Raw genomic sequence first — 26,291 nt, 5'->3', positions numbered from 1 at the left:
AAATGGCCACCTCCTAGCGCACATATGCCGAGAATAGGGTGCTTGGGTATTTTACACACAAGAATCGAACACAGCAGACCATACTGAGGGTTGTTGGACAAGCGACGGAAATACCATCTGTAATTGCTCAACGTGGTCTTCTCTATTGCCTTTAGACTGACTGACTGCACGTGCGGGATGACTTGGGTCTACGCGCGAATTACCTCCTTACGTGACCAGGAAATAAAATAAAAATACAATATTCTACCTGTATACCATTCGTGCCAGAGCACTAAAAGTAAACGTGTGTTTGTTGAAGTTGAGGTTATAGACGTGATATATCTATCTTTCGCTGAACATGATTGATAGTCGACGTCACCATGTATTGTCAGCGAATATGAACCTCACTCGGCCACTGCATCTAGCTTGATTACGGCTGAAATTATCAGAGGCAAACTATGCCACATAATCAGCAGCCAGCAGACATGAGCAGAAGGAGAAGACTAAGTGTTGATTATGTCCTTAGCCGGCGTGCTCCTCTCACAACATAGCCTGGCACGAGAGAATGTCCAAAGGTAAAGCCAACTTCACTTCGCGGAAGCGGCACGAGTAGTTGATTTTTCTGAATTTGGACAACAGCACCCGACAAGGCGGGAAGATTGGAGAGCAACATGGTTCAAAATTTGTCAGCAGGCCTGACTTTTTTCTTTTGCCCAGCTGGGTCGCCCGGTGCTCCCAAGTAAAAGACTCCCAAAATATCCAATTCGATGATGTCCGTACGGATCGCAATATTCCCAATAAACTACAAAACCCAGGCCCTAGTACCCCCACCCGTTGTTCCGGATCCCGACCCACCCTCCTGATAAACTCCAATACATCGAACTCCTGCGCTGGTATTCCCAATACGTAACTCGAAAGACAGATCCAGTAACTCGTGAGAGATAGCGTTGTTATAATATAGGCAGCCTGGGGGTTGGGCCCCTGTTGTTAAGGCGTTTGTGATACGTAAGTTCAGTAATCGTTAAAGTTGACGTTACTCGGTATTCCCATCTGGTGGAGTATTTTGTCCTCTTGGGTCCTGTTCTCATTACTAGCTGAGTCCGTGTGAATCGTTGATATGCTTTCGCTGGTGCTGGAGCCTGTCCTCGACGGCTCAAGTTCGTGATCCACAGGCGGTATGCCGCTGTCGGCGAAACCTTCGTCCCGCAGTTGCTGGAAACTCCAGCTCGGTTCGAAGCGTTTGCTGTTCCATGCGTAGTCGACTCTTTCGTACATCTCGTCAATTTGTTCGAGGCTGATCTTGCTCGTCTCGTAAACCATGCAGAATACGAAGACGCCGGCGAGAATGCAGAATGCTCCCCAAACATAAAACACCTTCGGACCCATGTCCGCGTAGCCCACCCCTTCACCAACCATGTACGGCGTGCCATAAGCGATTCCGAAGTTAAGCAGCCAGTTTGACGCCGTAGAAACTGACATGGACTTGGCACGGATTTTGAGAGGGTAGATTTCGGCCGTCACGACCCATGCGACTGGACCCCAAGAAGCCGCATAGAAGAAAACGAAAAAGGTCACGAAAACGATGATGACTTTGCTCGAAGTCTCGTTGTTGTCGTTCCCCACCGCAGTCCCGAAGATGGCGATAACAAGATGGCACATGGCCATTCCAATGGAGCCGACGAGGAGTAGGTTTCGTCGGCCCCATGTCTCAACGACGAACAGGCCCGGGATGGTAGAGACGACGTTGATGATGTTAGTGATCAAGGAAATGAGGAAAGGGTTGTGGATGCCAGCGCCATTGAAGAAAGTGGTTCCATAGTACATGATGAAATTGATGCCCGTCAGTTGTTGCAACATCTGCAAACCGCATCCGGTTAAGATCCTGCGGCCAAGATGAGGTGATCCAAGGAATATGTCGCGGTAAGTAGCAGGGCCCAACGTCAACTCATACTCGTGGTTCGCCTGGATTTCGGCGAGTTCTTCGACAAGAGCCGGGTGGGTTATGTCAAGCCGCCGAAGTCGGCTGAGAGATAGCGCCGCGGCCTCCTTTGAGCCACGCTTGATGAGATACCGTGGTGTTTCCGGGAGAATGAGGAGACCGAGGGTTAGGACACAAGCCCAAGTCAGCTGGAGCCCCATCGGGATTCGATACGCTGCCGCCCCATGCAATCCCTGCGTCAAAATGTTGACACCTGACGCGGCGAGGAGACCTGCAGTGATGGACAACTGATATGCACACACCAGAGTGCCCCGAATCCATTTCGGGGCCATTTCAGACTGATAAAGCGGAACGAGAAGAGACACGGAACCAACGCCAACACCAGCAAAGAACCTGATTAGGACACCATCAATACGGGTTGCACCTGAGTCTCGATCAAGCGGCATAGACATACCTGCCGGCCAACATCATGGGTATCGCGTCGGCGCAGACTTGGAATATAACGCCGAAACAGAAAATCCCCACGGAACCGATGATGGAGATGCGACGACCGATCATATCACCGGCGGGGGCGCCGAGCAAGGCGCCGAAGAAGGTGCCCGCACTCAGAATGGCGACGAGGATGGATGTCTCGGAGGGCGACAGGTTGATGGAACCCGTTGAATCGACATAGCCCGTGTTGAATTGCGTCTTGAAGGAGTTCATGGCAAGAATGCCGTTGATGCAGCTGGGGGAGATGTCGTGTCAGTATTACATGTGCCACGGCGGCGGGCAGTTGAGGTGCAATGCGACTTGCTCACCCAGTATCGTATCCGAACAGGAGACCACCGGTGGCAACGAACAGGCCAACCATGATGGCCGGGGCTGAGGAACCGGCGACATTGTCGGGTTTATGCCAGCCCATGGCTATCGCCATGGTGAAGGGATTTGCGACGTCAATCCAGCGCTGCTGATGGGGTGTCGTCGTGGGTCGGGTTCGATTGAAGGGGGGAGGGGGTTCGTCGTTGAAATTTGCGGGTTCGTGAGTATCGAAGACCGACGATGCGGATAGTGGATAACGACAATACAGAGTTCCAGAGTGGAGAACAGGCAGCGAGGGAAAGGCGGGAGACCTTGGGAGGAAGGTCAGGATCAGCGCAGCACTAGGGGGCTCCGGGAACCACGAGGACCGTCGAGGGCCGTCCTCAAGTGCCAAAGGACGCAGCCGTCTGATTGGTTTGGATGAGTCTCGCTTAAGCGATTTCAACGCTGGCAAGTTGGCGCAAGTTGGGGGGCGACGCTGCGAAGGGGAGGGGGCACCTTACCTGATTAATCCTGGTCAGGTTCTGGTCTGCCATCCAGCCCGTTCGCTCGCTGCCTTTGGCATTTTGCATCTTGGCCGCTAACTCGTCCTGCGTCTTCCCTCCTTCAAAATGCAGGTATTCTCCTTGGCTTCTGCATTGCCTGTTTCGATTTAGCTTGCTGCGCATCACACTATGTGACTTGGAAGTTGGGGCGCTTGTCGGGCCAATTCCAAATCGTGTGCCTGTGGCACTTGGCTTCACTTTCAAGACTCAATGGCTTGAGCAAGAAGGGCTTACATGTTGCACGGCGTAAAACGACATTGTTACGATGACGCATGCCTGAAAAGGGCACTTGGGTGGCAGGTGTCAGTCGAAGCATACGCGCTGTTCGATAATTGGAGATTTTGCTTTACCAGCCCTCAAGGTCACAGCCCTACCCTGACCCATACCATATTTCCCCAGTGCGTGGACATAGGGTTTGACGCCGCAAAATGGTACCGAGGTGTAATAAGCTGTAATAAGTACTTGCCTACTTGGTTAGGTGCAGATATAGAAACTGGGAAGTCGCTTCGGCTAATATCTAGCCGCGCTTTTAATGACTACTGTTCCGCCTGCTGTGTTGGCTGGGATAGTTCGACGGTGCGCCGAAGCAATAAGGACTTTGGTGTATTCATCAATGGACGGCCGGTGCTAGCTTGGCTTCGTTGGTTGAGGCATCGCTACCAGTACCAAAGCGGTTCCGTGTGCATCTCTGCGGCGCGGAGCCAACAACTGATACATCGGACGAGACCGTCCTTTCTTTTTCCAAGTCACGGGATGGCGAACCCAGCTTCTTGGTTTTGCTCGGTGACGGTTGCACTTCTTACCAGCAATATCGCTGCACACAGATGCGCAAATGACCAAACTGATGATACACGGGACTTGGGACGGCATCGCACTGTAGGTGCTATTTTGCTGGAAGGGTGTGGTGGTTCTACTCTGTAGGCACTTAAGCAGGGGCCCAACGAATCAGGTGCCAAGACGCAAAGCCATTGCTCAGAGTATGCGGGGAAGCCGCCGCTGCGCCTGTCTCGTCTCAGCTGGGCCAGCTGCATCATCCATCAATAGACATCTCCACTTTTCCATCAATTTTGGAACTCGAGCAGTTGACTTCTCTCCTTTCCCAGGCGAGGTGAGCGAGTAATATTGATTATATCGTCATGGTCATCAATATGCCATGGATCAAGCCCGTTGGAACCGACCTGTTCAAGCGGTCAAGCTCAATCCTCTATCAGGTATGACAGTATGTCAAGTGGAAGCTGACCTGCGAATTTCCATCATTGACAGGTCATTTTGAGTACAGGTCCATGGGGTAGACGGCAAGATTAGAGCCGTCATTTTCAAGCCAGTGAGTGCCGTAACAGAGTCGAGAGAAACCTTCATTGCACCTTTGCCGGACACCAAGCCGTACACCGCTCAACGATGTAAGAAGCCTCAGAATCGTTGCGAGACGCGAATAGGCGTCAATCATTCGTCTCAGGATACGTCGAAGGAACTCGCTCAAGAACCCATGGCTGAGGGTTGAGCCTTTGATAAGCGGCAAGCCACATCTACCTACTTTATCATCTAGGATCTCACTGCCAATGGGCGCCGGTCAGCCTGCGTTTGTAGTGAAGTATTTCCCGCATACTAGCCAAGTATTGCCCGTCTGGACTTACATTGAATCCAACGCATGAGTCAACTCGAAATCCAGAGTACGATAAAATAGCATCAAATTGTTTTTCACAGTCAAATATCGAAGTTTTTCACAACCATGTTCACAACAGCACAACTACTCCCAATGCCAGAAGCCCATTCTTCATATGGCAACAAGTACACGAGTCTAAGGGCAGATATGAGGCAATTCTTTGGCTGAAGACCCAACAGAGGTGGCCACCTCCTGACTACGGATATTGGAAATCCAAAATGAGGCATACCTCATCAATTTACGGGCTTGGAGCCTTGGCATCAAGTCTTTCAGTCCAGCTGTGTCCCTTCAAAAACAACGCTTGTCCAGATCTCATTTATCAGTATATCAAGATACCAAGCCGTCTCCCTCAGATGCCTCGTCTCAGTTCCGCCACCAGTGAACGGAAGGCGCGGATACCAACAGAAGCCACCACAATAACACAGCGTTTGGTTACCAGTGGCCAAGGTCTTGGGATCTGACCCAAACGCCAGTCATCGCTTCTTTTGTTCCACCTGAGCAATGAGCAGTTCGTGCTATTGAATAGTCAGCCCCCACACCCCACCCTGCGCCGCGCATTTGGTGAGATGTAGGTAGGATATGCACAAGGCACACCGTAGTTTAATTACTGTGAACGGAGGTATACTAATTCCATCTGGTCAGCCCTGCAGCAGCCCACTTAACTTAGCCGTCTTTCACACTCCCAATAGGAATATAGCCTACCCACGTCTCGCAACCGAAGACCCCCAACGTTGGCTATGCTGACTAACATACGTATTTGACATCGCGCACTATTGACTTTCCTCATCTGCACGTCGTACTGCAATGTTCTGAATCCTAACTTACCTGACCATGTCTTACCTACCTACCTACCTACCCACCTGCCTATATCATCCTCACCGAAATCTGCGGCCAAAGCCTTCTGCCGCATTTGCACCACGCTGCCGAAATTTCTTGTAAGTGCCTGGCCGCCAGCAAGCAAGCAAGAATCCTATGCGAAGCCTGGCCGACTACCTGCCAAAAGCTGGTTGCTTACATGCGCGGCATCTACCCGTTACGACAATCCAAAGCCCGAGTTGCGCTACGAGGGTAACGGTTTGGGGCTGAATGTGCAACCACTGATGATGGAGGGTGAAATTTCGCTTACTTTGGAATGATGTTCATTGCGCATCCACTAGACAGTACATTCAATACACACAAGTTCTGTGTGCAAAGGAATAATGGCGCGGAAAGAGCTGCTGTAATTCGTAAATATAGGGAATAAGGGGCAGGCATTTTACTGTCCGATGTGAACGGTTAGACTGACCACCCATGATGGAGTGGGAGACAACCGATACATCCGCAGAACCTGGAGACAGCATATATCGCTAATTTCACCCCAGAACAAAGAGATACATGAAAAATTGATTTCATCGCAGCATCCATAATGACACTCTGGATACAGTACTAAGCACCTCATACATATCTTCTCGGTTTATCAATCAGTGGTGGACATTCCACTCCCCATAATCCGCAACGTGTTTACCCCACACAGTAGCGTGCAAATGAAGGATAATGATTAAATCTCAAGTGTGACTTCCTGGCCCTTAACACGTCCTATCACCTGTTGTGGTGCGTACTTGGGAATGACTTCATCGTCGTGCAACATCTCAAACTCTTCTGTAGCATCACGGCCCATAAAGTTCATGATGGCCTGGGGACCACCTGGATGCTCTTCAAGCCAATTGGTAACGTCCATCACAACGCCCTTCACCACGACCCACAAATCTTCTTTCTTGTTGTGCTTGGAAACCTCCTCCATGGTGAACTCCTTATCGGGAACCTCGAACTTCTTAGGACTCTGCGGCTTCGATGCGGTCTCGGACGACTTACCGGCATCTGCGTTGGGGGTGGGTCCAGCAGCGCTGGTGAATTGTCCCACACTGGTCGAACCAGTAGCTCCGTTACCCCACTCCACTGACACTTTCCCCGGTTGCGAAGGATCAATATGGAGCGAGATTTGTCCAAGTCGTTGAACGGCACCAGTGACGCTTCCAGAAAGTGCCTGTTGGAAGAGGTAGTTGCTCGCAGTGTCACCAGCAACGCGACCATACACCACACACCCCAGCAACGAGGAACCGCCAAGTCGGTTGGCACCATGGACACCTCCTGCCAATTCTCCGCAGGCGAATAGACCCTCAAATGGCTTCTGCTCCTTGTTCAAGACTTGAGCCTTGTCGTTGATTTCGATACCCCCCATGGTGAAATGAAGTACCGGCTCCATGACAGCGACGTGGAAGTCGTCGTTGATATCCACGGGTCCATTGTGGAAAAACTTCTTGCCCCAGGGGTCCTTTTGCTTGCCGTCGGCGATGGCGTTATACGTTGTGAATGTCTTTTGCAAATGATCCGGGGTACAACCAATCTCCTTAGCTAGCTCCTTACCCGTCATCTTCTTCATCAAGCCACGTCCGGAGTAGTGGCGAGTGTGGAAGTCGAGCGTATTGGATGCCTTCGAATTTAGAATCAGCCGAATGGGAAACTTGTTCTTATCCTTCTCCTTCCACATCATGCCGGAGACGTAATCCCGGTGTCCCAGTTCGTCGCAGAATCGGTCACCGTCCGCGTTGATAAGCAGGCCACCCTCGCCACGAAGCGCCTCAGCGGCCAAAAACTTCCACTTGGATTCAGGATCTTTGGGATCAACCAGGCCGGTAGGGTGGACCTGGACTTTGTCCATATCGATTCCATTTCCGCCGATTGCCATAACCATCTTCTGACCATCACCAGTCGCATGAGAGCCGTTGGTGGTGGCGAGACCGAAGGTGTCCGGCCGGTGCTGCTTCAACAGCGAACCATCCCCAAAGTCTGCAGCGTAGCCGCCGGTGGCCAAGACGACTGGGCCATCCAAAGTGCTGTTCTCGCCACTAGACTCATACGTCACACCAGTAATCTTGTTTCCCTCCTTGTTCAACGCAGTGACGCGAGCCTTCTTGATGATCTGGACACGCTCGGGTTCGTTCTCGGCGAGCTCCTCTAGCCGTTGCATGAGGGCATATGTGATGGCCATGCCAGGGAATTTGGCATCGTGTCCTCGGTGCGTTCTTGGCTGCGAGTGACCGCTTCAAGGGGTTAGCTCAGTTCCGGCGGACTTGTAGGGGTTGGCTGTGCTTACCCAAGCCGGGAAACAAGTGTCAAATCTAGGTTGAATACATCTTGCAACCACTCGACGGCAGCGGCGGATTTGTATGTCAGGACCTTGATGAGGTCGGGTCTGGCCTTGTCCCGAGCAGACTTTAGGGTATCGTCATAAAATTGCTTAACGCTATCCTGGATCTTGCTGTCGACCTGTGTTCGCGTCAAGGCACCATTGATGCCAGAAGTGGCCTTTGTGGAGTTGCCGCCGAAGAAGCCTAGGACCGAATGTCTCAGCTTTGACCTAAACAATTGCTCAGAATCTAAATATCGAACTCACCTTGCTTATCAAGTACTACTACATTTCCTCCGGCGAGGTAAATCGTGTGCGCGGCACTCAGGCCAGATACTGCGAGACTTGTCAGCATTGGCTTCATCACATGAAGAGCGTACGACTGTGACGTCGGCATGTGGGGAGACATCAACTTACAGCCACCACCAACGACAATCACCCGTGGTGCCATTATGAAGAAATATGAATGTTGACAATTTGATTAAGGGCAGACTTGAGGCTGGCGATTTGGACGAAACGAAGAATCAAGTGTGGAAGAAATCAAAGGTGGAAATGCCTGAAAAAGAACTGGAAAGGGAGGAATGCCCACGACTTGATATGGTGTCGGCCGCGTTGCCAGGTATGGATCAAGCCATAAACGGGCGCCTTTGAATTGGTGACACGCTGATTCGTGAGCCGAGGTCAAGCGTCGACAGGGGACCTGGGAAAGCGCATTTGAACTCTCGACTTGCTTGTGTAGTGCGCACTTTAGAGGGCCTGCTTGTCGCAGTACGCCAGGATCATCCCCACCAAGTTCAACCTTGGAACTTAAGGCTTCGAACGATGCGATTCATTCGGTCTTTTCGCCTCACGCTAAAATTGACGATCCAGGTGCTTCTTGACCGACAATGAGGATGAAGGTTCGGCTTTTTTTGTCCGAGTAAAAGCACAGTTGGTTGATTAGATCAATGACTTTTCAGACAGAGGCATTGTTTACTCCGTACATGGACTCGTACCACATTCGACCGAGGACCTGAAGTCATTCGATACTACTCCGAGAATGCCGACCCATTTTCGGCCAGAGTGCCGAGGCTTGCAAATGCAGCTCGCAATTCACCCCAGACTCATCCATCTCTGGGAGGGGCGAAATCGGCGGCTTTGGTACTTTTTAGACCGCTTCCCCACAGTCATGAGCTACAAACCTGGAGAATTAGCAGAGGTGGGCACTTGGCGTGAGCCGGCGGTATATTCGTAGCTGAGGCTCAATGACATGAGTTCTAATCCTCGTACATTTTAACGCACTTTCCTTCACTATCCAATGTTTTCACGAAATTGTGCAACGTCATTTCATTGACGAATTTCTCGTTCTCAAATGTCACCACACGGACTTCTTCGAGCTGCAGGTGAAGTTTTAACATGTGACGGCCAAGGATGGGGCTTTTCATGCTGAACAACAGGCCCGAGTTGATAGGCTACTACGCCTCTTCATGGGAATTGCCCCAGATTTTAGCAAGCGGGTCGAGCACTTATGGACGGGATTAGCAGCAGGCCGGCAATCCCCCACAAAACTTGCGTGTCAGATGACCCTTTTAGATCTCGTTTGGCACTTCTTTAGCAGCTGATCGGCCTTTCTTAGAGGCTTGGTGTTTCCCTGCGGCGCATCTTGTACCTTTTTTTCGGTCTTGCATTGAATTGGCATGTGAAAGACTATGTGAGTTATTACAAGTTCCGTGGCACACTTCGAATCATCTCGTAGCGAACTCGAAATTGTGTTCGGATGGAACATCCCGACTGAGATAGATTAGTTCAAGCTGGGAGCAATAAGCCTACAAATCGAACGGATAGTTATATATATGCTACATGGATTGCAGTAAGTCATATCATGAGCAAGGGTTTTACTGCTGCAGAGTCGGAAACCTCATACGAGGCCGAACCACACGGCCTTTTCACCAATGGCTAACAAAATCATCGCCGTAGCTCAGATACAGAGACCCTCTGCCGTTCAATCGCACGCATGGTAGGAGCGGTACTACAGCAGAATTCTTGATCCAGCCGTTTCACTTAGATCAAGGATTTGATTTGCCGACATGTTGCAACTTACAGCCTCAGTGGAGGATGGCCTGAGGCACGCCTGGCGGTTTACGAGATCTTCTTTAAGAGTTTTGGCATTGACATGGCCAGATGATACAGAGAAAGCTACGGTGCGTCAATTCAACTCTAGGGGTGATGGCAGCTGGACACTGGGCTGTTCAATCGTTTTCCCTGTAAGTATCAGCTTGAAGGACCTCTTACCAGTTGAAACATTTCTCATCGAATGGTAGTTGCAGATGTCGGTTCGGACCGTGTAGCAGACATGAAATCATAAGGTGATACCCCATACAAGGAGAGGACACCTTGGACTTACATACCAGAGTCGTCTTATCTCTGGAAAGAGCATACTAAAAAGTTAGTGAATCCGGGAAGCCCAGACGCCCTAGGAGTATTTTCAGTCAGGTCGTAAATTATTCCCTGAACTCGCCTTCTCTTTGTTCCTGCGATCTCCGTGAGCCGTCTCGACAACCAACGCAGCTCGGTTTCCCATGCCCAACTCTTTCACCAAAGTCCTCAGCCTCCACGTGTCGCCACTGTTGACACCACCTCCCGTGTTATCCGAGACCTTGCCCAGGGCGGAGGAGTTCAGTGTTAGCAAGGGAAACTTAACCCGGCTCGACCAGGCCCTGGTGCTCCATGGCCGATCACCAAAATGCATGATGGGCATATGAATTGTCACCGTCGCCACGTAGAGAAATAGAACCATAAGCGCGAGACGGATGACCACCCTTCAAACCCCATAGGCGTACACCCGATGAGTAATGGCATAGTCGAAGCGCATGAAGTTAGCCACTTGCTCATCGGTGACGTGGGTGCAGGTGAAGTCCTCATCCGGTTTAAAGAACAGGGACGCAGACAACGTGGATCTCCCCGATACGTCGCCACCATCCCACGGGCTCATCTCATAAGCGGAAAGGACGTTATTCCAGGTGTTTTTTGAAAGTGGTACGGCGCCCTCGAAGGGCTCTGGGTAATGCCAACGGCGAAAGCTGCCCAAAAGATCTTGTGGAAGTGGATCACCACATCGGCTGCGGCATTGGCATTGGAATATTTGATGGTAGATGCATTTAGGAAGGCAACCATGCTCTCGTCATGATCCTTTTGAGACTTGTCCTGGGTCCAGGCGATGCAATATCCGTCTAGCTAGGAACTTGAATAGTGATTTTGGTCAACTTGGGGTAGACAACTAACAGATACGTAAGGCTGCTGCCACTGAAACACATCACCAGTGTCCAGTTGAAGTGGTTGTGGTCTAGACTGAGCTGACCAGTTATCTTCAGTTTATAGACCTGTTTTCCTCCTGGCATAGAGAAAACTGGTTGCCAGGGACACTATGTTGTAGATGGTAGTTTCAGTTAGGCTTGTTGCACTTGCCCCAGCAGAGTAGACCTCGGAAATATCATTGGTGCCCTTTTCTGTAAACTTAGTGCGATGCGAAGAGAGATGATATCACGACCGTAACAGAGTCCTCGGAGAAAAGTATCCTTCGCAAGCCGATTGCACAGCCACATTATATTGATGATGCACATGAGGGATAGAATCGGTCGTACTCGACAGGATACCCGAATAACCCAGAGAAAGGTACATGTTGCTTTGGAGAGTCCAAGAGTCACTATATTCGCATACTTCTGGGGTTGGCGACGCTGTCGTCGTGGCTGGGACATCTCGAAAATCGAACATCCATGTAGCTCTGGAAGAAGATTATCTCGTGTCCAGCTTTTGAGAATTGTCTAAGCATATCTCACCAACCCAAATTAGGTAGTATTGTAATCACAGAGGAAGGCCCTACCACCGCTTTCATACAAGGTGGGAAATTTCATTGAGGAGACTTTCCAGTGCTTTGCCTTCGCCTAGAACTCTTTTTTTACATGATAATGAGGGTCAACAATCCGAAATGGAGAAGAAACCAGTCCAAGAGGGACTCCAAGGGAATCGGATTTTCTGCTGGTAAGAGGTCAGTACCCTATGCTGTGGAAGAGAATGTGACCGATGGAAGCCACCATCAAGGACTCGTGAACCTTGGCAGTAAATTATACGACGTTAAGGCCGTTAACCCCAGGCTACAGTGGTCTCCAAAAGACACCACTGAGATATAGCCCAAGGGAAACAAATGTGGTGGACACGGGAAGGAAGTGTATCAGCATGAACTCTCCGAGAACCTTTCTATGTCGTCTACTTAATAAAGCCTGTCGGCTGGTGTAGTTGGTCACTTCGCTGGTAGATAAGTCCCGATTTGAGCCTCGCCCACTTGGGTCGGTGACGAGTCGCGGGTTCGAATCCCGCAGCTGACACACAAGGGGGTTTAGTCAACCCTTACGGCGCGCTGCCCACCTTGTTGACTTCGCCTACCTAGCGATAATAGGGAGATTGGTGCAGTTTAGGATTACGAGCATCCTAGCCAGTCGACCGTCAAGCACTACGTCGGCGGAATATAACTCGACAGCCGGTCCAGAATTCGAATCGTTAATCCGACCCCTTATCGGACCTCGCCTTTCCGATAACGCTCGTCGGCGAACCCGTCCCCTCACGATAGAAGGCGCGCAGCACGCCCTCTCGCCGCGATTCTTGCGAGCGTCTGACCACGTTACGGTCTATCCACTTGAGCGTATGGTTGAGATGTATACGCTCGACGAGAACCCCAATTAGCAGATACTACGACTTGTCGCGACAAAAAAATAGTCGAGCATCTTCTGCACATCAGCAGCATCCCACCCCTGAGGACGAATTTAAGTGCCACATTACCACACTTATCGGTAGTTCAGGCAGGGGTTGTAGCACAGACTTAGGGAGGGACAGGAGGTTTAGTAGTCGTTTGGCTACAAGTTTACCTGTATAACCGCCCGACGCGGCTTAAGGGCCCGCTATATCATCTATAGCCCCTTAAGGGAGTACTTGTAGAGGTACCGAGGGTTAACACCTACGGCGTATTTAATATTATTATTTTTAATAAAGCCTTCGGTCGTTCGAGGCTGGTGTCGTTAACATTTGCATGTAAGCTTTGTTGCCCACCACTCGAGGCTGAAGCAGTGTCATATGGCTCTTCGAAACTGTGATTGATGACGACATCGCTGAGGTATCCTCCAAGTCTTGCTTGAAACCTCGCTTGCCGATTAATCCCTTCTCCTTCGATCCTGTGGTTCCCCAAAGTGCACCATCAAGCAATTTTCTCATCTCTAGGGAGTCATGGTGTTGCAAGCCACCTCCCTTTGGACCGGCGTACCTAGAAGGCTCTCTCATTGTGTTCAAATTCGGTTTCCAAGCAAGGCTTAGGCAAGATGAAAGTAGTTGGCTCAATATTGTCTTCGCCGAAGTCACCCACAGATGCATGTAGGAAAAGAAACCCCGACATGACAAAAGATTGTCGGTTGGATTTGACTGGAATTGTGGAATTCGACCTTCACGCAGTGTAAAGCACGCATCACAGCCCTTATATGCGGCCGTGTAACTCTAGGAGGCTGACACAAGTTGGATGCTGCACCATTTGAACGTGGTTGATATCCTTCGATCTACTAAACATTTGGGACCTGAACGACTCGGATTCCAATTTATATGAACTGCATGGATTCTCTAGCAAGCAGACGCGTGTCCAGTTTGAATTCTGAATACAATAATCTTACCTTATTAGCAAGATCGTTCGATTGACGAGCACAAGAATGTCGTCGACAGACCAATTGCAGGGTTTGGGTTGGAGTTAGGGTTAGAGGCAAGCCTAGAGTTAGACTGCGTTGACCTCTCTCTCGAGCAGTGATCGTAGTTCGCTACTTGTTTTTTCTATGTTCAGAAATAAAAATTTACAGTATTTTCGTTATGATAATATCAACAACGTAACGACGATCGGTGGTGGCTATGGTATCTGCGAGTCCAAGTGGTTTTGGTGAGCCAGATGATGTCATCCCCTCAATTACCCGATAACAGGGAGCTGCCGTATCGGTCTCTAGACTTGCAGTTGCATCTTCAACTGCCCGGTACTCAATCTAGCAACGATATGAGTTGATCGCAGCCTTCATTACTCACCCTCACCATGAGGCTTTCTCTACTGCTGTGTTTCCAATTTGCCGTAGCTACAGTCTCGTCACAACTTGTCGTACTACCATTCCGCCGTTCTGCACCTCTACAACAGCAGCTCATGGACCCTGCAGGCACCGCTGGACCGGGGCCCGCGATGCCTCCCGCCCCGGATTCCAACAAGCTGCCGGCGCAGGGCGGAGTCATGCTCTCAGATGTCATGGGTCGCGACCGCAGCATCAACATTTTCGCCGGCTTTACGAGGGACATTGAGTCGATATCGCGCCGTTTGGACGACTTGTCGCAGAACAGCACCGTCATAGCCCCGCTAAACTCCCAGATTGAGAAGCTACCGCGTAAACCTTGGGAGGACCCCAGAGACTATGAGGCGCTCGGCGCAAATGCGTATGAGGGCGGCGACGGGCAAGACAGGGCGCAGAAGAATCTGAGGAGGTTTGTTGAGGCGCATGTTGTGCCAATGAGCCCGTGGCCCGAAAAGGAGAAGATAAAGACTATTCTTGGAGACAGGGAAATCTGGTGGGAGAAAAGGGATGGTGCTAGAGTGGTAGGTCCAAGATCTTGTCATCTCTTACTACCAATCCAATGCTAATTCTGACTAGATCCAACCTGACGATATCGAGGTCGATATTGTAGGTAGTCAGGTTGGTAATGGAGAGATTTGGATCGTCCGAGGGGTTAGAAACTATGCGTAATGGTGGTCGCATCGTCGCCCTCTTCAGCCCTTGAGGTGTACAATTGGATGGAACAGTGATGGCAGCCATCCTAGCAAAGCAATCTGATGATGACTCTTGAAGGCTACTTTTAAGAGCAGAAATATTTGTTGCTCAGTACTTTGCGCATTATTGGCCCCAGAATTCGCTGCAACAGCTGTGGACAGATTATGCAGAAACGAGATTCTTGTGAGCTAATAGGCTAGAGATTTCCATCTGAAGTGATTCCATTCGTTTAAGTTGGCACTCGTCTCCATCTCAAGAGCAGTACAAGTTCATCGTTAGACCCTGATAGGAACTATGCATATAGGAACATCTGTTTTGAGACGTTCGTTGACAATTGCTCTGATTTTGAGTCCACAAGGACATTTAATCTGACCTGACAAAACGCGTTCTGTCTTGTCCAATTTACGTGCAGGTGATCCGCTTAATCTAGCAAATGACCCTGACTATCACTGGGAAAACCTCGGCTGTTAAGGCTTGCCAATGACATTGATTTTGGGCCGGCATTCGGAAGATCATGCTGCCGATGGCAAGGCTGTAGATCCACTTTGACCCTCACAGTTGGGCCTGCCAAGGCTCGTCGCGAACAGGGTCAGTTCATGAGAGCTTCAATTCGGCGACTTTCACCCAGCTCACCACATCCCTTCAACCCATATACAACCTATATCCAACCTCTAACTTCCACTTCTTGGCACAAGCCATCAAACATGCAGGCCGCACTGATGTAGAAGGTATGTATTTCACCCGCTGCTCAATCGGTGCCCATGACCTCCCAGCTGCCCCTTGAGGGTTCATCGCGGTGGCTTTTGAAGTTTGCGATTGTCCATCAACGTTCGCAGGCCCTTACCCCCGGTTACTATCTCGTGGCGTTCTCTTCACAGTAGCATAATTCTTGAAGCCCGGGCCATAACTGACGTCTTGCGATAGCATCGCTCTAATAGAAGCAGTCATGAATTCTCACCAGGCGGACGAGATGGCCCACCGGGACCGTGACTCGGCAGAGCGCCATAATCGGGAGCAGTATCCAGCCCAAGCTGGAACGCCGCATCATAGCAATGCTGGCTCGCTCACCATCCACCAACCTGTCGCAACAAGACTGCCTGGAGCGATCCATAGTCCGGGTAGCATCCTCGCAAATCATGGATCAGCGCCTCCCATGCCCATCGGTTCGACCAACTCCTTTGGTGGCGGCCAAGGCCCCCCAGAAACAAATCGAGCAGTTCCCCATAGTGCCCAGAGCGCGTCTAGTCAGATGTTTGGAGTGATAGGAGGACAGAACACTGGACCGACACCATCATCATCGGGGCCCGCGTCCGTGTTCGGAGGGCCGCTGCAACAGGAGGGAAACCGTCCTTCCGGTCAGGCTTTGCCGTTTGGCGGAGGTGCAGGAGCAGCAGGAGCGGCAGCAGCTACGGGAGGCGGAGGAGGATCTGCTGCCAATAATGGCAGCGCTGCAGCAGCAGCTGCAATGTCTGGAGCGCATCCTATGCCCGGAGGATCTGGCGCACTTCCACAGGGTCAACAACCTATTTTAAATGTAAGTTGGTCGTTCTTCTTGAAGGGAAATTTGTGCTGGTATCGGTGCGTTGTAGTGTCTCGCACCTGCCCGGTCCCAATTTCAACACAAGCATCGGACGTTGCATTACTGCAGTATCTCCTGAATTTGCCCATCCACGTCGCATTCATCATCTTTATCCTGCAAAGATTCCCGCTTGCCACTTTCCAAATTCATACACCAGTTGTATCTTGAGCAGCTATACTTTGATGCGCGTCAATTCATGGTTCCTGGCTTTGTCGTTTTTTTCGTCCATACAACACCATTAACCTATCAATCATGGCTCGTCCCGTAGCAGGCAGACAATTCTGGGAGCTGTGGATTTCTCATGACGTGCCCTACGGTCAATGGCTTGTAATGCGGCTTCTTACGCTCTCTTCACTGCGTGGAAGGCGTTCATTTGCTGACACGAGATCTTACAGGATGCGTTAAGCTATCTGGACCAAGTCAAAGTGCAATTCGCAGATCAGCCAGACGTCTACAACCGTTTTTTGGACATCATGAAGGATTTCAAAAGCCAGACGTCAGGATATCCCGATCCTCAAGCCCCCTTCGTTGCCCACGTAGCTAACGTGATGAGCAGAATCGACACGCCCGGCGTCATTAATCGCGTCTCTGAGCTGTTTGCCGGTCATCCAAACCTTATACAGGGATTTAACACTTTCCTACCGCCTGGCTACCGAATCGAATGTGGCACTGGCAATGATCCCAATACTATTAGAGTGACAACCCCAATGGGCACAACTGTGCAGTCCATTACAGGAAGGGTAAACCAGGGAGCGGACGGGTCTCATGGGCAATTTGGTTCCAACGCGCCATTCTTTAATCATCGCCAGAGCAATTGGCAACAGCAGCAGCAATCACAACCACAGCACAGCATCGAAAGTCCAGAGGCTACTTTCAGCGCTCCTGTGACAAACGGTTCAGGAATCTTTAACCAAACCCAAGCCTCCGGCCAAACAGCGCCCTTTGATGGTCCTACCTCTGCGCAACCCCCTCGGGGAACTTCTCAGGTCCAGAACAATACTACACCCATCGCCCCTGTGGCACGTACAGCCTTGACCCCTACTCCAGGTGCGACAGGTGCTGCAAACAGCGGCGCTGCTCAGACCGCCAATATAGAAAAGCGTGGACCAGTCGAGTTCAACCATGCCATTAGTTACGTGAACAAGATCAAGGTGTGTTCAATCTCAATAGTACACGGAAGGACGCACAGAGTTCTCTTTTTTCACTCTTCAGCCCCAACAGATGAGAGCTGTAACTAATCAAGACGCGTACGCGTAGAACCGATTTCAGGACAAGCCTGAAATCTATAAGCAGTTCCTTGAGATCCTGCAAACCTATCAACGGGAGCAGAAGCCCATTCAGGATGTCTATGCACAAGTCACCAGCTTGTTCAACACTGCCCCTGACCTTCTCGAAGATTTCAAGCAGTTCCTTCCGGAATCAGCAGCTTCGGCGAAGAGCAACCAGGCGCGATCTGAAGAGATGCTCGCAGTGGGCGGCTTAGCTCAGACCACACCACAGCCTGGCCATACTATCAGAGATGGCCAGAAGCTGCCTCCGGTCGGTAGCTTTGCGCCTCCTCCGAGCGCCACCAAGGATAATAAGAAGCGACCCAGAAACGACAAGCAGTCTTCAGTCGCACCTCCGAGCATGGCAGAGAGCCTGCTATCTGGCGGTCAGCGTACTGTTTCTGGTGCTCAACCTGGGCCCAACAAGAGACCGAAGCTGAATCACAAGCCCCTTGGGCCTGACGCGCCCACAATTGAGCCGACGCTGACCCCGACGCACCCTGAACCTCTGCCCCCTACGTCTTCTGCCAGTGCCACCGCGGAGGAGCTCGGTTTTTTTGAAAAGGTGAAGAAGTATATTAGCAACCGCACAAGTATGATTGAGTTCTTGAAGCTTTGCAACATGTACTCGCAGAGCCTGATCGATACGAACGATCTGGTTCACAAGGCGGACAGGTTCATTGGCAGCAATCCTGAACTCATGAATTGGTTTAAGAACTTCATGGGGTACGAAGGCGAAGGCGACGTCATGGAGAATCGCCCAAAACCACCTGCAGAGAAGGTTTCACTAAGCAACTGCCGTGGGAGTGGCCCCAGCTACCGTCTCTTACCTCGCCGAGAAAAGCTCAAGCCTTGTGGTGGCCGAGATGAGATGTGCAACTCTGTCCTCAACGACGAATGGGCTTCACACCCGACTTGGGCATCTGAGGATTCGGGATTTGTGGCTCACCGCAAGAACGCCTTTGAAGAGGGTCTGCATCGGATTGAGGAGGAGCGACATGACTATGATTTCAATATTGAAGCCAACGTCAAATGCATTCAACTGCTGGAACCCATCGCGCAACAAATGCTCAACATGACGGCCCAAGAGCGGGAGACTTTTGTCATGCCCCCAGGCCTCGGTGGACCGAGCACTTCAATCTACAGGCGTGTGCTGAAGAAGATTTATGGACCTGAACGGGGCTCCGACGTTGTCAACGACATGTTCCAGGATCCCTTTGCGGTCGTCCCTGTTGTGCTGGCCCGACTGAAGCAAAAGGACGAAGAATGGCGATTCACACAGCGTGAGTGGGAGAAGGTCTGGCAGGCACAGACCGAGATCATGCACCTGAAGAGCCTCGACCATATGGGCATCCAAGTGAAGCAAAATGATAAAAGGAACCTCTCACAGAAGCACCTGGTTGATGTCATCAAGACGAAGCACGAAGAGCAGAGGCGTATTCGCAGCACTAACCAAAAAGTTCCTCGCTACCAGTTCGCCTACGAGCTTGGTGACCGTGAAGTTATTCTTGACTTGCTTCGATTTATGGTCATGTATGGCATGAACAACGGGCACCATAGCGCGTCGGAGAAAGAAAGGATCGTCGAGTTTTTCGAGTCCTTTATCCCCCAGTTCTTTGACCTGCCTGAGGACAAGGTCCAGGATCGTCTCCACGATATTGACTGTGAGTCTGGCGAGGAAGATGCTGAAGAGCAGTTGCCTGCTGAGCTAACGAACGGACGTTCTCGTCGCAACGGCAAGAAGTCCGATCTCCTGCGCGGCGTCCTAGACCCTGGCCGCAACGGAACCAAGAGCCGCAAGGAGAAGGAAGACAGTGCCGCATCAGGCAGCAAGGAGACCACGCCAGATGTTGGATCCGCAAACGAGGAAGAGATGGGCGACGCGGCCGAGGAGGCGATCCCGTCAGAGTTTTCCAACGAGCGATGGCTGCCCATCGTTCCTCGCGCTACTGTTGTCAAGGGAACCCATCCGCTGTTGGATTCTGATGGCGAGTTGAAGGCCGACGGTTTCTTCCCCCGCCCTTGGTACAACTTCTTTTGCAACCAAACGATATATGTCTTCTTCAGCATCCTCCAGACCTTGTATAAACGGCTCAAAGACGTCAAGGACAGCCAGCAGAGCGTCCTGGACGAGATCACACGGGCCAAGAGCAAAAAGCCGGCCAAAGATCTTGGCATTACTGTTAACGAGATCAACTACTTCGACGAGAATGATCCGTCTTCCTTCTGGCCCAAGACTGTCGAGTTAATTGAAGACTATATCACCGGCGAAATTGACGAGAATCGCTACCAAGAGGTACTCCGGCATTACTACCTGAAGAAGGGCTGGACCCTGTACACTATTCAGGACTTGATGAAAACCCTCTGCCGACTTTCTCTGATCTGTACAAGCACGGATTCGAAGGAGAAGACACCTGACCTGATCGCACAGTTCCTGAACAACCGCTTGCAGGAAGAAACTAGCTACCAGACCGAGATCAGCGCCCGCACGTTTGCACAGAAGTGCATTAAGGATGCGGACATGTTCGTCATTTGCTGGGTGGGTAATGTCCACACTTACTTCGATGGATTATATACTTACCAAGTTTTCTATCTATAGTTCCCTCAGAAGAACGAGGCCACAGTCCGATGGCTACAGCGTGACGAGACTACGTTCTATATGGATGAAATGGAAGTGCGCGAGCGTTGGCAGTACTACATCTCCTCGTACATGCGTGTGGAGCCAACAGAAGGCGTCCCACGTGCACGATTGAGAAAGACGGTTCTAGCCCGAAACCTGCCTTCTAGTGACGTCGATTTGGACGATGGGACCGCTCCCAAACCCCTGAAATACGAGGAAAACTTGCCTCTCGCCATCTGCCTCAACTCCAACGAGATTGTTTGGGACACAGGCGCCTCCGAATACTTCATCTACTCAACAGCACCCGAGCCAGACGAGGAGAAGGCGAAGGCCGAGGAACGTGCTGCCAACATACGCGACCACCGTGAGCAGCTATTCCGTGAGAAGCTTGTTATGAACAGTCCCTGGATGCGCAATGTCACCCAGCACGAAGTCCAGCAGGCGAATGAAAGGTTCCAGGCCTGGTTTAAGGATGGCGTCGCACCTGACGTAGACATGGAAGAATGAGCATCTAAAGTAGTGTATTTCCCGTTTCACCGGTCGAAGACCGACTTACTCTCATTCCGTTCGGATACGACATAGGAAAGACATCTGGGACGGCGTTAAGCGGTCACTTTCACAGCTTGGCCGATATATCTTGGCCTTTTTTTTTGTGCCGCAACACCTCGGTATGAACTTCGAGTCTTGCAGTCGCCATGGTTTGAGCCATGGTGGACTGAGCGCTTCTCGGCTCCCAAACTTGCTACGCTGAATTATCGACTTTTGGCAAGGAGAAATGATTCCTTTGCATTCTAATCTCAGCCCCCAGCAGTCGGTAATCATCAAAAGTACATTGCCGGTCGTTTCACATTTCTGTATAGTAGTGTTGACGGGGCTAAAAGACGCGCTCAATTTATGCCATATTACTCTCTTGTTTGTGACAGTGATTTCGAAAACTTGTTGGCCTCAGCTTATGCAGCATTCAACTTCCCAGTTGTTGTACGTCGGGAGAGGGCTTTTTCCCGTATACATGGTGTGTTATTCCCCCCTGCAGTAGGTGATCGTTGCTGTAATTGTCTGTTCTGCTGGAAATCGAGTAGACTAACGGTCAGAAAAGTAGTGTCCAGCATCTCTACGCTCGCGATCACAAGGCTGTTTGCAGCTGCTGTCTAGTTTAGAGGGCATGGGAGGTGTGTCGGTTTCCCTCGGGATGGCGAACATGTGCGCATAGTAGGTCCCAAATACATGGTCTGGGTAAAGTCATTGGTAAAATGTATATGTCTTAGATGTGTTTTTGAGAGAATGCTTCGCAAATCGAAATCAACGTGCCTCACGGGTAGTTGGTACCTAGGTATCTATGAACACCTTTGCCTCTAAAATGCCATTCCAAAGCCTGGAGCTGCCATGGATCTATTGCAGACTCTCGATGATAATGGCGCTAGCGCCACCACCGCCGTTGCAGATAGCAGCACATCCAATCTTGGCCTTCTTCTCGCGCAATACCGACGTCAGGGTGGTAGTGATGCGAGCGCCCGAGCATCCCAGGGGATGTCCGATGGCGACGGATCCACCGAAGACGTTCACCTTGTCGCCCGTTAGGTTGAGCAGCTTCATGTTGGCCAGGGCCACAACGCTGAAGGCCTCGTTGATCTCGTAGAAGGCGATATCTGACTCCTGGACACCGGCGTGCTTGATGGCCTTGGGGATGGCGAGCGAGGGGGCGGTAGTGAAGCGTTCGGGCTCGCGCGCGGCGTCGCCCCAGCCCAGGATCTTGGCAATCGGGGTCACGCCCAGCTCCTTGACCTTAGCCTCGGACATGAGCACGAGCGCCGCGGCGCCGTCGTTCAGAGGGGCGGCGTTAGCGGCTGTGACGGTGCCGTCCTTGGCCTTGAAGACGGGGCGCACCGTCCTCAGCTTCTCCGCGTTCAGGTTCTTGACCTCCTCGTCGGTCGTGATCTTGATGGCCGGCTTGCCGCGGCCGCCGCTGACCTCGACGGGCACAATCTCCGTGCTGAACATACCCGCCTCGGTCGCCTTCTGGGCACGCGTGTAGGTCTCGATGGCGTACGTATCTTGGTCCTCACGGCTGATGGTATGGTCTTCAGAGCAGAGCTCAGCAGCCAAACCCATGTGCTCCTTCTTGTAGGCATCGACCAGACCGTCCTTCAGCATGCCGTCGACGATCGCCTGGTCGCCGAATTTAGCACCGCTGCGCATGGTGGGCAGGTAATGGGGCGTGTTGGACATGGACTCGGTGCCACCGGCCACAATGATGGATGCGTTGCCCGTCATGATGGTCTGCGCGCCCAGGATGATAGCCTTCATACCGCTGGCGCACACCTTGTTGACACCCGTGCAGACGACACCTGGCGATAGGCCGGCGTGGATGGCACATTGCCGGGCGGGGGCTTGGCCGAGGTTTGCGGACAGGACATTGCCAAAGAAGACTTCTTCAACGTCCTCGAGCTTGATCTGGGGGACCCGCTCAACGGCCGCTGTAAGTAGCGCAAGTTAACACATATGAGACAGAATAATGTCGGGGCTTTCAACGTACCCTTGATAGCGATAGAACCCAATTCAGTGGCGCTGAGGCTTGACAGCTGTCTGCATAGCTTCTGGTTAGCTTATTCTCTGTTTTTTTCTTTTTTCTGGGCGTCCCGGACGCGGAGATGATCGAGTACAGGTAGGATGCCTCAACTTACCCTAGGAACGAGCCAACCGGCGTTCTGGCGGCGGAAACGATGTAGACTGGTGGCAGACCCGACATTTTGACGACTGGAGGGGGAATTGGACTGGAAGAAAGGAGGACAATATGTGATTAAGAAGAGAGGCTACCGCGAGAACAATTGATCTGATAAGTCCAAGTCTTATTTGAGGTTTCTGTCCCTCTTGTTGCTCAACTCGACCGGTGCTATTATGTAAATTCAAAGCTGCTTGCCCCTCACCGCCCCTCATCAATGACATTCCTTCAGGGGCCCACTCAGTAGCACTGTCGCTTTTAGCGCCGTGCTGTGATGAGTTGTATACCCAATCAGAATGTAAGCTGAAGCTCTGTCGGGCCTGTAGCGGGTCCCGGACTTTCTGTGTTGCCGCTGTGGATCTCAAGGGAATTGTTGCCCAAACAGGGGTCTTCCGCAGCTACTCTCCCGCTGTAGTGGGGCAGCTGCAACCAAGCAGCCGTCTTCGGCGGGTAATTGAGGAAAAAAAAAATCGAATTGATAGTAGTTCAGGGGTAGCTTGCCTCAAACAATTGATTGCAGGAATCCTCGAAACTAGTACCCGTGCCACGCCCCACTTATTTCAGATTCGCTTGAGCTTACTAACTTAGCTTAATCAATAACCTGGCTAGTTTTTCGATACTTTCAACTTCAACCTATCCTATCTTTATTAATTTATTAGCTTTTTCTAATCGTAATAGACTTACAGCTATAGGAAGCCGTCGTCTGCATGCAAGAGTATCCTTAAGCTAAAATTGCTAAGATTGCGCGAGAAAGCGGCGTAAAACGCGAGAACCCCCGTGATGCGAGTGCATGTAGGCTGTGAATTGTTGTATTGGGAAAGGATGGCCAGGTCAGCTATTCTGGCCTGGCAGAGCTCTTTTATAGCTCTTATCTATCTTATCTATAGCTATAGGGTAACCCCCTATGGGGTCACTGTAACGAAACCTCTAATAGTCTAGCTGCGTAAACCACTAAAGAGTCTGTAAGGGTCTGTGCTAGTAAGTAAGTCCTGCTGCGGAGTCCTCAAGCAATAATATCGGGGTTTGACGTATGGAGTATAGGGCTCTGGGTAACTGAAGTATTCAAGTAGGGTAACTGGGAATAGAGCCGCCAAGGCAGTTTGCCTCACCAATGGGTTAGATTGATGCTTAGATTGATCACTGAAGTAGAGACTGTCTATCTATGAAATGCCTGGGAGTCCTGTCCCTTATATACCCATCTCTCCTTCACTGATCCCCACTTGGATATGTTGGTTGTCCAACATATCCAACATATCCACCCCTGTAGGTCACGTGACCTATCGGTCCTTTCCTTCCTCCGATGCGGGGTCCCGTGATCCTAGCGTTTGTATCCACCTGGCCTGCCGACGGGCCTGTAATGTTGGTTCAGGGCCAACGGTTCGTAACATAGGCTAGTATACAGGTGCGTATAACGTGATCCACAAGTCATTTTCGCACACAAGTCACTTTCGCACTTTTCTTGGCACCTTCAAGTAATTCAGTAATATCCTATAACCCGCATTTTATCCTTTAAATTACTCAAAATCTTCTTCATTATCAGTTTCTACTTCTATTGAACAAGTCCTTGCATTATGTCCAGTCCCTCTGCAAATACCACAGCGCCTTATACCGGTCTGCCGGCGCTTTACAGGACGACTGCTTTCCCCTTCTTCCTCCTCCATAACCTTGATATCACCCCTCAAGGCCCGTAAAACTTGTGCATCACCTATACTAAGTGCTCCTCCATATTGGATTTGCTTATTTTTCGTCCTACGACGCTTACTTAGTATATGGTTCGTCTCACGAAGCTCTTCGTTCTCCCGACGTAATAATGCATTCTCATGCATCATTGCATGCGTAGCCTTCGTAATCGAGTCAATTGAGTTCAAAATATGCGTCAGCGAGCTGTTTTGATGCCTCTGGACGCTACTTTTAATCAAAGTTGACTGCGATTCGGCTTCGAGGGTGTTGGTAGGCGTCTTAGAAACCCAGACGGAGGGAGGCAATTGGGGGTCGGGTGTCGGTGTTCGTATTACTTTTGCGATATCCAACGTAGATATGACCCTATCCGGGTTAAAAGAAACAAGTCCAGCTGCTTCGAATCCTGATCTGATGTTCTTTTCGTGAAAAGCACCAATGAAAGCTTCCAAAAACCCAGCTAAGAAATCCTGCTTCTCAATATGGGTTTGATGCCTTCGCATTAAACCCTCCACGAACGCACCGTACAGCCGTTTCAACACACTAAAAGGTACCAAATCCAAAGTCTGGAGCTTGTGGGATGAATGGGAAGGCATACACAATGTAATTACGCCGTGCGCCGCGAGGTAAGTCTCAAAATCCATCGAGTGGTGGCTCTCGTGACCATCCAATATTAAGAGAATTTTCGCACCCTTCCGACGGCTAATAATATGTTGAACAAAGTGTTTTGCCCATTCCACACCAATATTATTAGTAGTCCAACCGTTATGGGAAAGGTCGACCTTCCAGTTGGCCGGTAGGTCGTTACCGCGATACCACGAAGCAAGATGAACCTTGCCCGCGAAGATGATGTACGGCGGTACCGCCCAACCTTGCGAATTAATAGCCTGGATCACCGTAACCCATTCCCGACCTCCTTGTGTAGCTTGTCTAGGCCGTCCGTGTCTTTCTGCACTCGTTACAACCATACCGGTTGTGATTATGCCCATTAGGAAGCCCGTCTCGTCAAAGTTGTAGATATCCTCCGGTAGGATACCGTATTTAGCGATTGTGTCCCTAACAAGCTCAAACAACGCGTAATACGCAATAGGATCTTCGCTAAATACCCTCTAGTAATCAATTCGACGGTTTCAACGCGTTCGGAGGTCTTGTCGGCGGTTAACGAAGTTCGTGGTCCAGTTCTTGCCGACGGGGGGCGCGTCGCGTATGCGTCGTAGGACATTCGCCATTTCTTCAACGTATCGAAGCCGAGGAGGAAATGCTCGCGCATCTAGCTCAATTATACGTCGGGCAATCGTATCCTCTTCGGTTTGAGTTAGATTTCGTTTTAACATATTAGCTTCGTGTCGCGTTTGGTCGCCGTCGAATCGATTCTTTAGTGTACGGTCGCAAACGTTGTAGATACGGCCAAGCTTACGCCATGAAATTTCAGGGTTGCGCTTTTTAGCTTGGATAGCTAGCTGAAGATCTGCTTCTTTGGATTTACGAGGCATGTTGTGGGAGGGAAGAAAAGTGCAAGCTAA

General features: G+C 50.8%; 6 protein-coding genes and 1 non-coding gene across 7 annotated transcripts; 3 read left to right on the top strand and 4 right to left on the bottom strand.

Moving 5' to 3' along the window:
• Positions 1-990: 990 nt before the first annotated feature.
• Positions 991-2,834, bottom strand: BCR38DRAFT_354719 (general substrate transporter; the record flags this gene model as incomplete). The annotated part of the gene is made up of 3 exons (XM_040856897.1): positions 991-2,311; positions 2,373-2,645; positions 2,719-2,834. 3 exons carry the CDS (start codon positions 2,832-2,834, stop codon positions 991-993), a joined length of 1,710 nt encoding a protein of 569 aa, XP_040710530.1.
• Positions 2,835-6,365: 3,531 nt separating this feature from the next.
• Positions 6,366-8,838, bottom strand: BCR38DRAFT_108929 (putative fumarate reductase Osm1). Its single transcript, XM_040853359.1, has 4 exons — positions 8,511-8,838; positions 8,361-8,429; positions 8,061-8,298; positions 6,366-8,007 (listed from the first exon to the last, which is right to left on the bottom strand). Exons 1-4 carry the CDS (start codon positions 8,542-8,544, stop codon positions 6,465-6,467), a joined length of 1,884 nt encoding a protein of 627 aa, XP_040710529.1. The 5' UTR covers positions 8,545-8,838; the 3' UTR covers positions 6,366-6,464.
• An 802-nt stretch (positions 8,839-9,640) lies between these two features.
• BCR38DRAFT_449839 (uncharacterized protein) lies at positions 9,641-10,021 on the bottom strand. The gene has a single exon (XM_040861317.1). The coding sequence runs from the start codon at positions 9,856-9,858 to the stop codon at positions 9,649-9,651; it is 210 nt and encodes a 69-aa protein (XP_040710528.1). The 5' UTR covers positions 9,859-10,021; the 3' UTR covers positions 9,641-9,648.
• Positions 10,022-12,351: 2,330 nt separating this feature from the next.
• On the top strand, positions 12,352-12,454 carry BCR38DRAFT_t351. The gene has a single exon. It is a non-coding gene; the product is annotated as a tRNA-Thr (tRNA).
• A 1,835-nt stretch (positions 12,455-14,289) lies between these two features.
• Positions 14,290-14,881, top strand: BCR38DRAFT_354829 (uncharacterized protein; the record flags this gene model as incomplete). The annotated part of the gene is made up of 2 exons (XM_040856905.1): positions 14,290-14,733; positions 14,789-14,881. The coding sequence occupies 2 exons, from the start codon at positions 14,290-14,292 to the stop codon at positions 14,879-14,881; spliced, it is 537 nt and encodes a 178-aa protein (XP_040710527.1).
• Positions 14,882-15,851: 970 nt separating this feature from the next.
• BCR38DRAFT_355058 (paired amphipathic helix protein Sin3b) lies at positions 15,852-20,879 on the top strand (the record flags this gene model as incomplete). The annotated part of the gene is made up of 6 exons (XM_040856925.1): positions 15,852-16,284; positions 16,366-16,643; positions 16,871-16,980; positions 17,041-17,635; positions 17,742-20,291; positions 20,352-20,879. 6 exons carry the CDS (start codon positions 15,852-15,854, stop codon positions 20,877-20,879), a joined length of 4,494 nt encoding a protein of 1,497 aa, XP_040710526.1.
• Positions 20,880-21,761: 882 nt separating this feature from the next.
• BCR38DRAFT_354854 (acetyl-CoA acetyltransferase) lies at positions 21,762-23,118 on the bottom strand (the record flags this gene model as incomplete). The annotated part of the gene is made up of 3 exons (XM_040856908.1): positions 21,762-22,846; positions 22,906-22,955; positions 23,054-23,118. 3 exons carry the CDS (start codon positions 23,116-23,118, stop codon positions 21,762-21,764), a joined length of 1,200 nt encoding a protein of 399 aa, XP_040710525.1.
• Between the last annotated feature and the right edge of the window lie 3,173 nt (positions 23,119-26,291).

This window comes from Pseudomassariella vexata, assembly GCF_002105095.1.
Source record: "Pseudomassariella vexata strain CBS 129021 chromosome Unknown BCR38scaffold_20, whole genome shotgun sequence".
In the NCBI taxonomy this organism is placed as follows: Eukaryota; Fungi; Ascomycota; class Sordariomycetes; order Amphisphaeriales; family Pseudomassariaceae; genus Pseudomassariella; species Pseudomassariella vexata.
The sequence above is the reverse complement of the archived record's forward strand: the minus strand, read 5'-3'. Positions and strand labels throughout refer to the sequence as shown.

Bases quoted from the DNA above. Each gene is read 5' to 3' on its own strand.
- BCR38DRAFT_449839 (XM_040861317.1), bottom strand. From the start codon at position 9,858: ATGTTCCATCCGAACACAATTTCGAGTTCGCTACGAGATGATTCGAAG.
- BCR38DRAFT_108929 (XM_040853359.1), bottom strand. From the start codon at position 8,544: ATGGCACCACGGGTGATTGTCGTTGGTGGTGGCT. The intron at 8,430-8,510 runs GTAAGTTGATGT...CAAGTCTCGCAG, and splicing joins GATTGTCGTTGGTGGTGGCT to TATCTGGCCTGAGTGCCGCG. The intron at 8,299-8,360 runs GTGAGTTCGATA...ATTCGGTCCTAG, and splicing joins AGTAGTACTTGATAAGCAAG to GCTTCTTCGGCGGCAACTCC.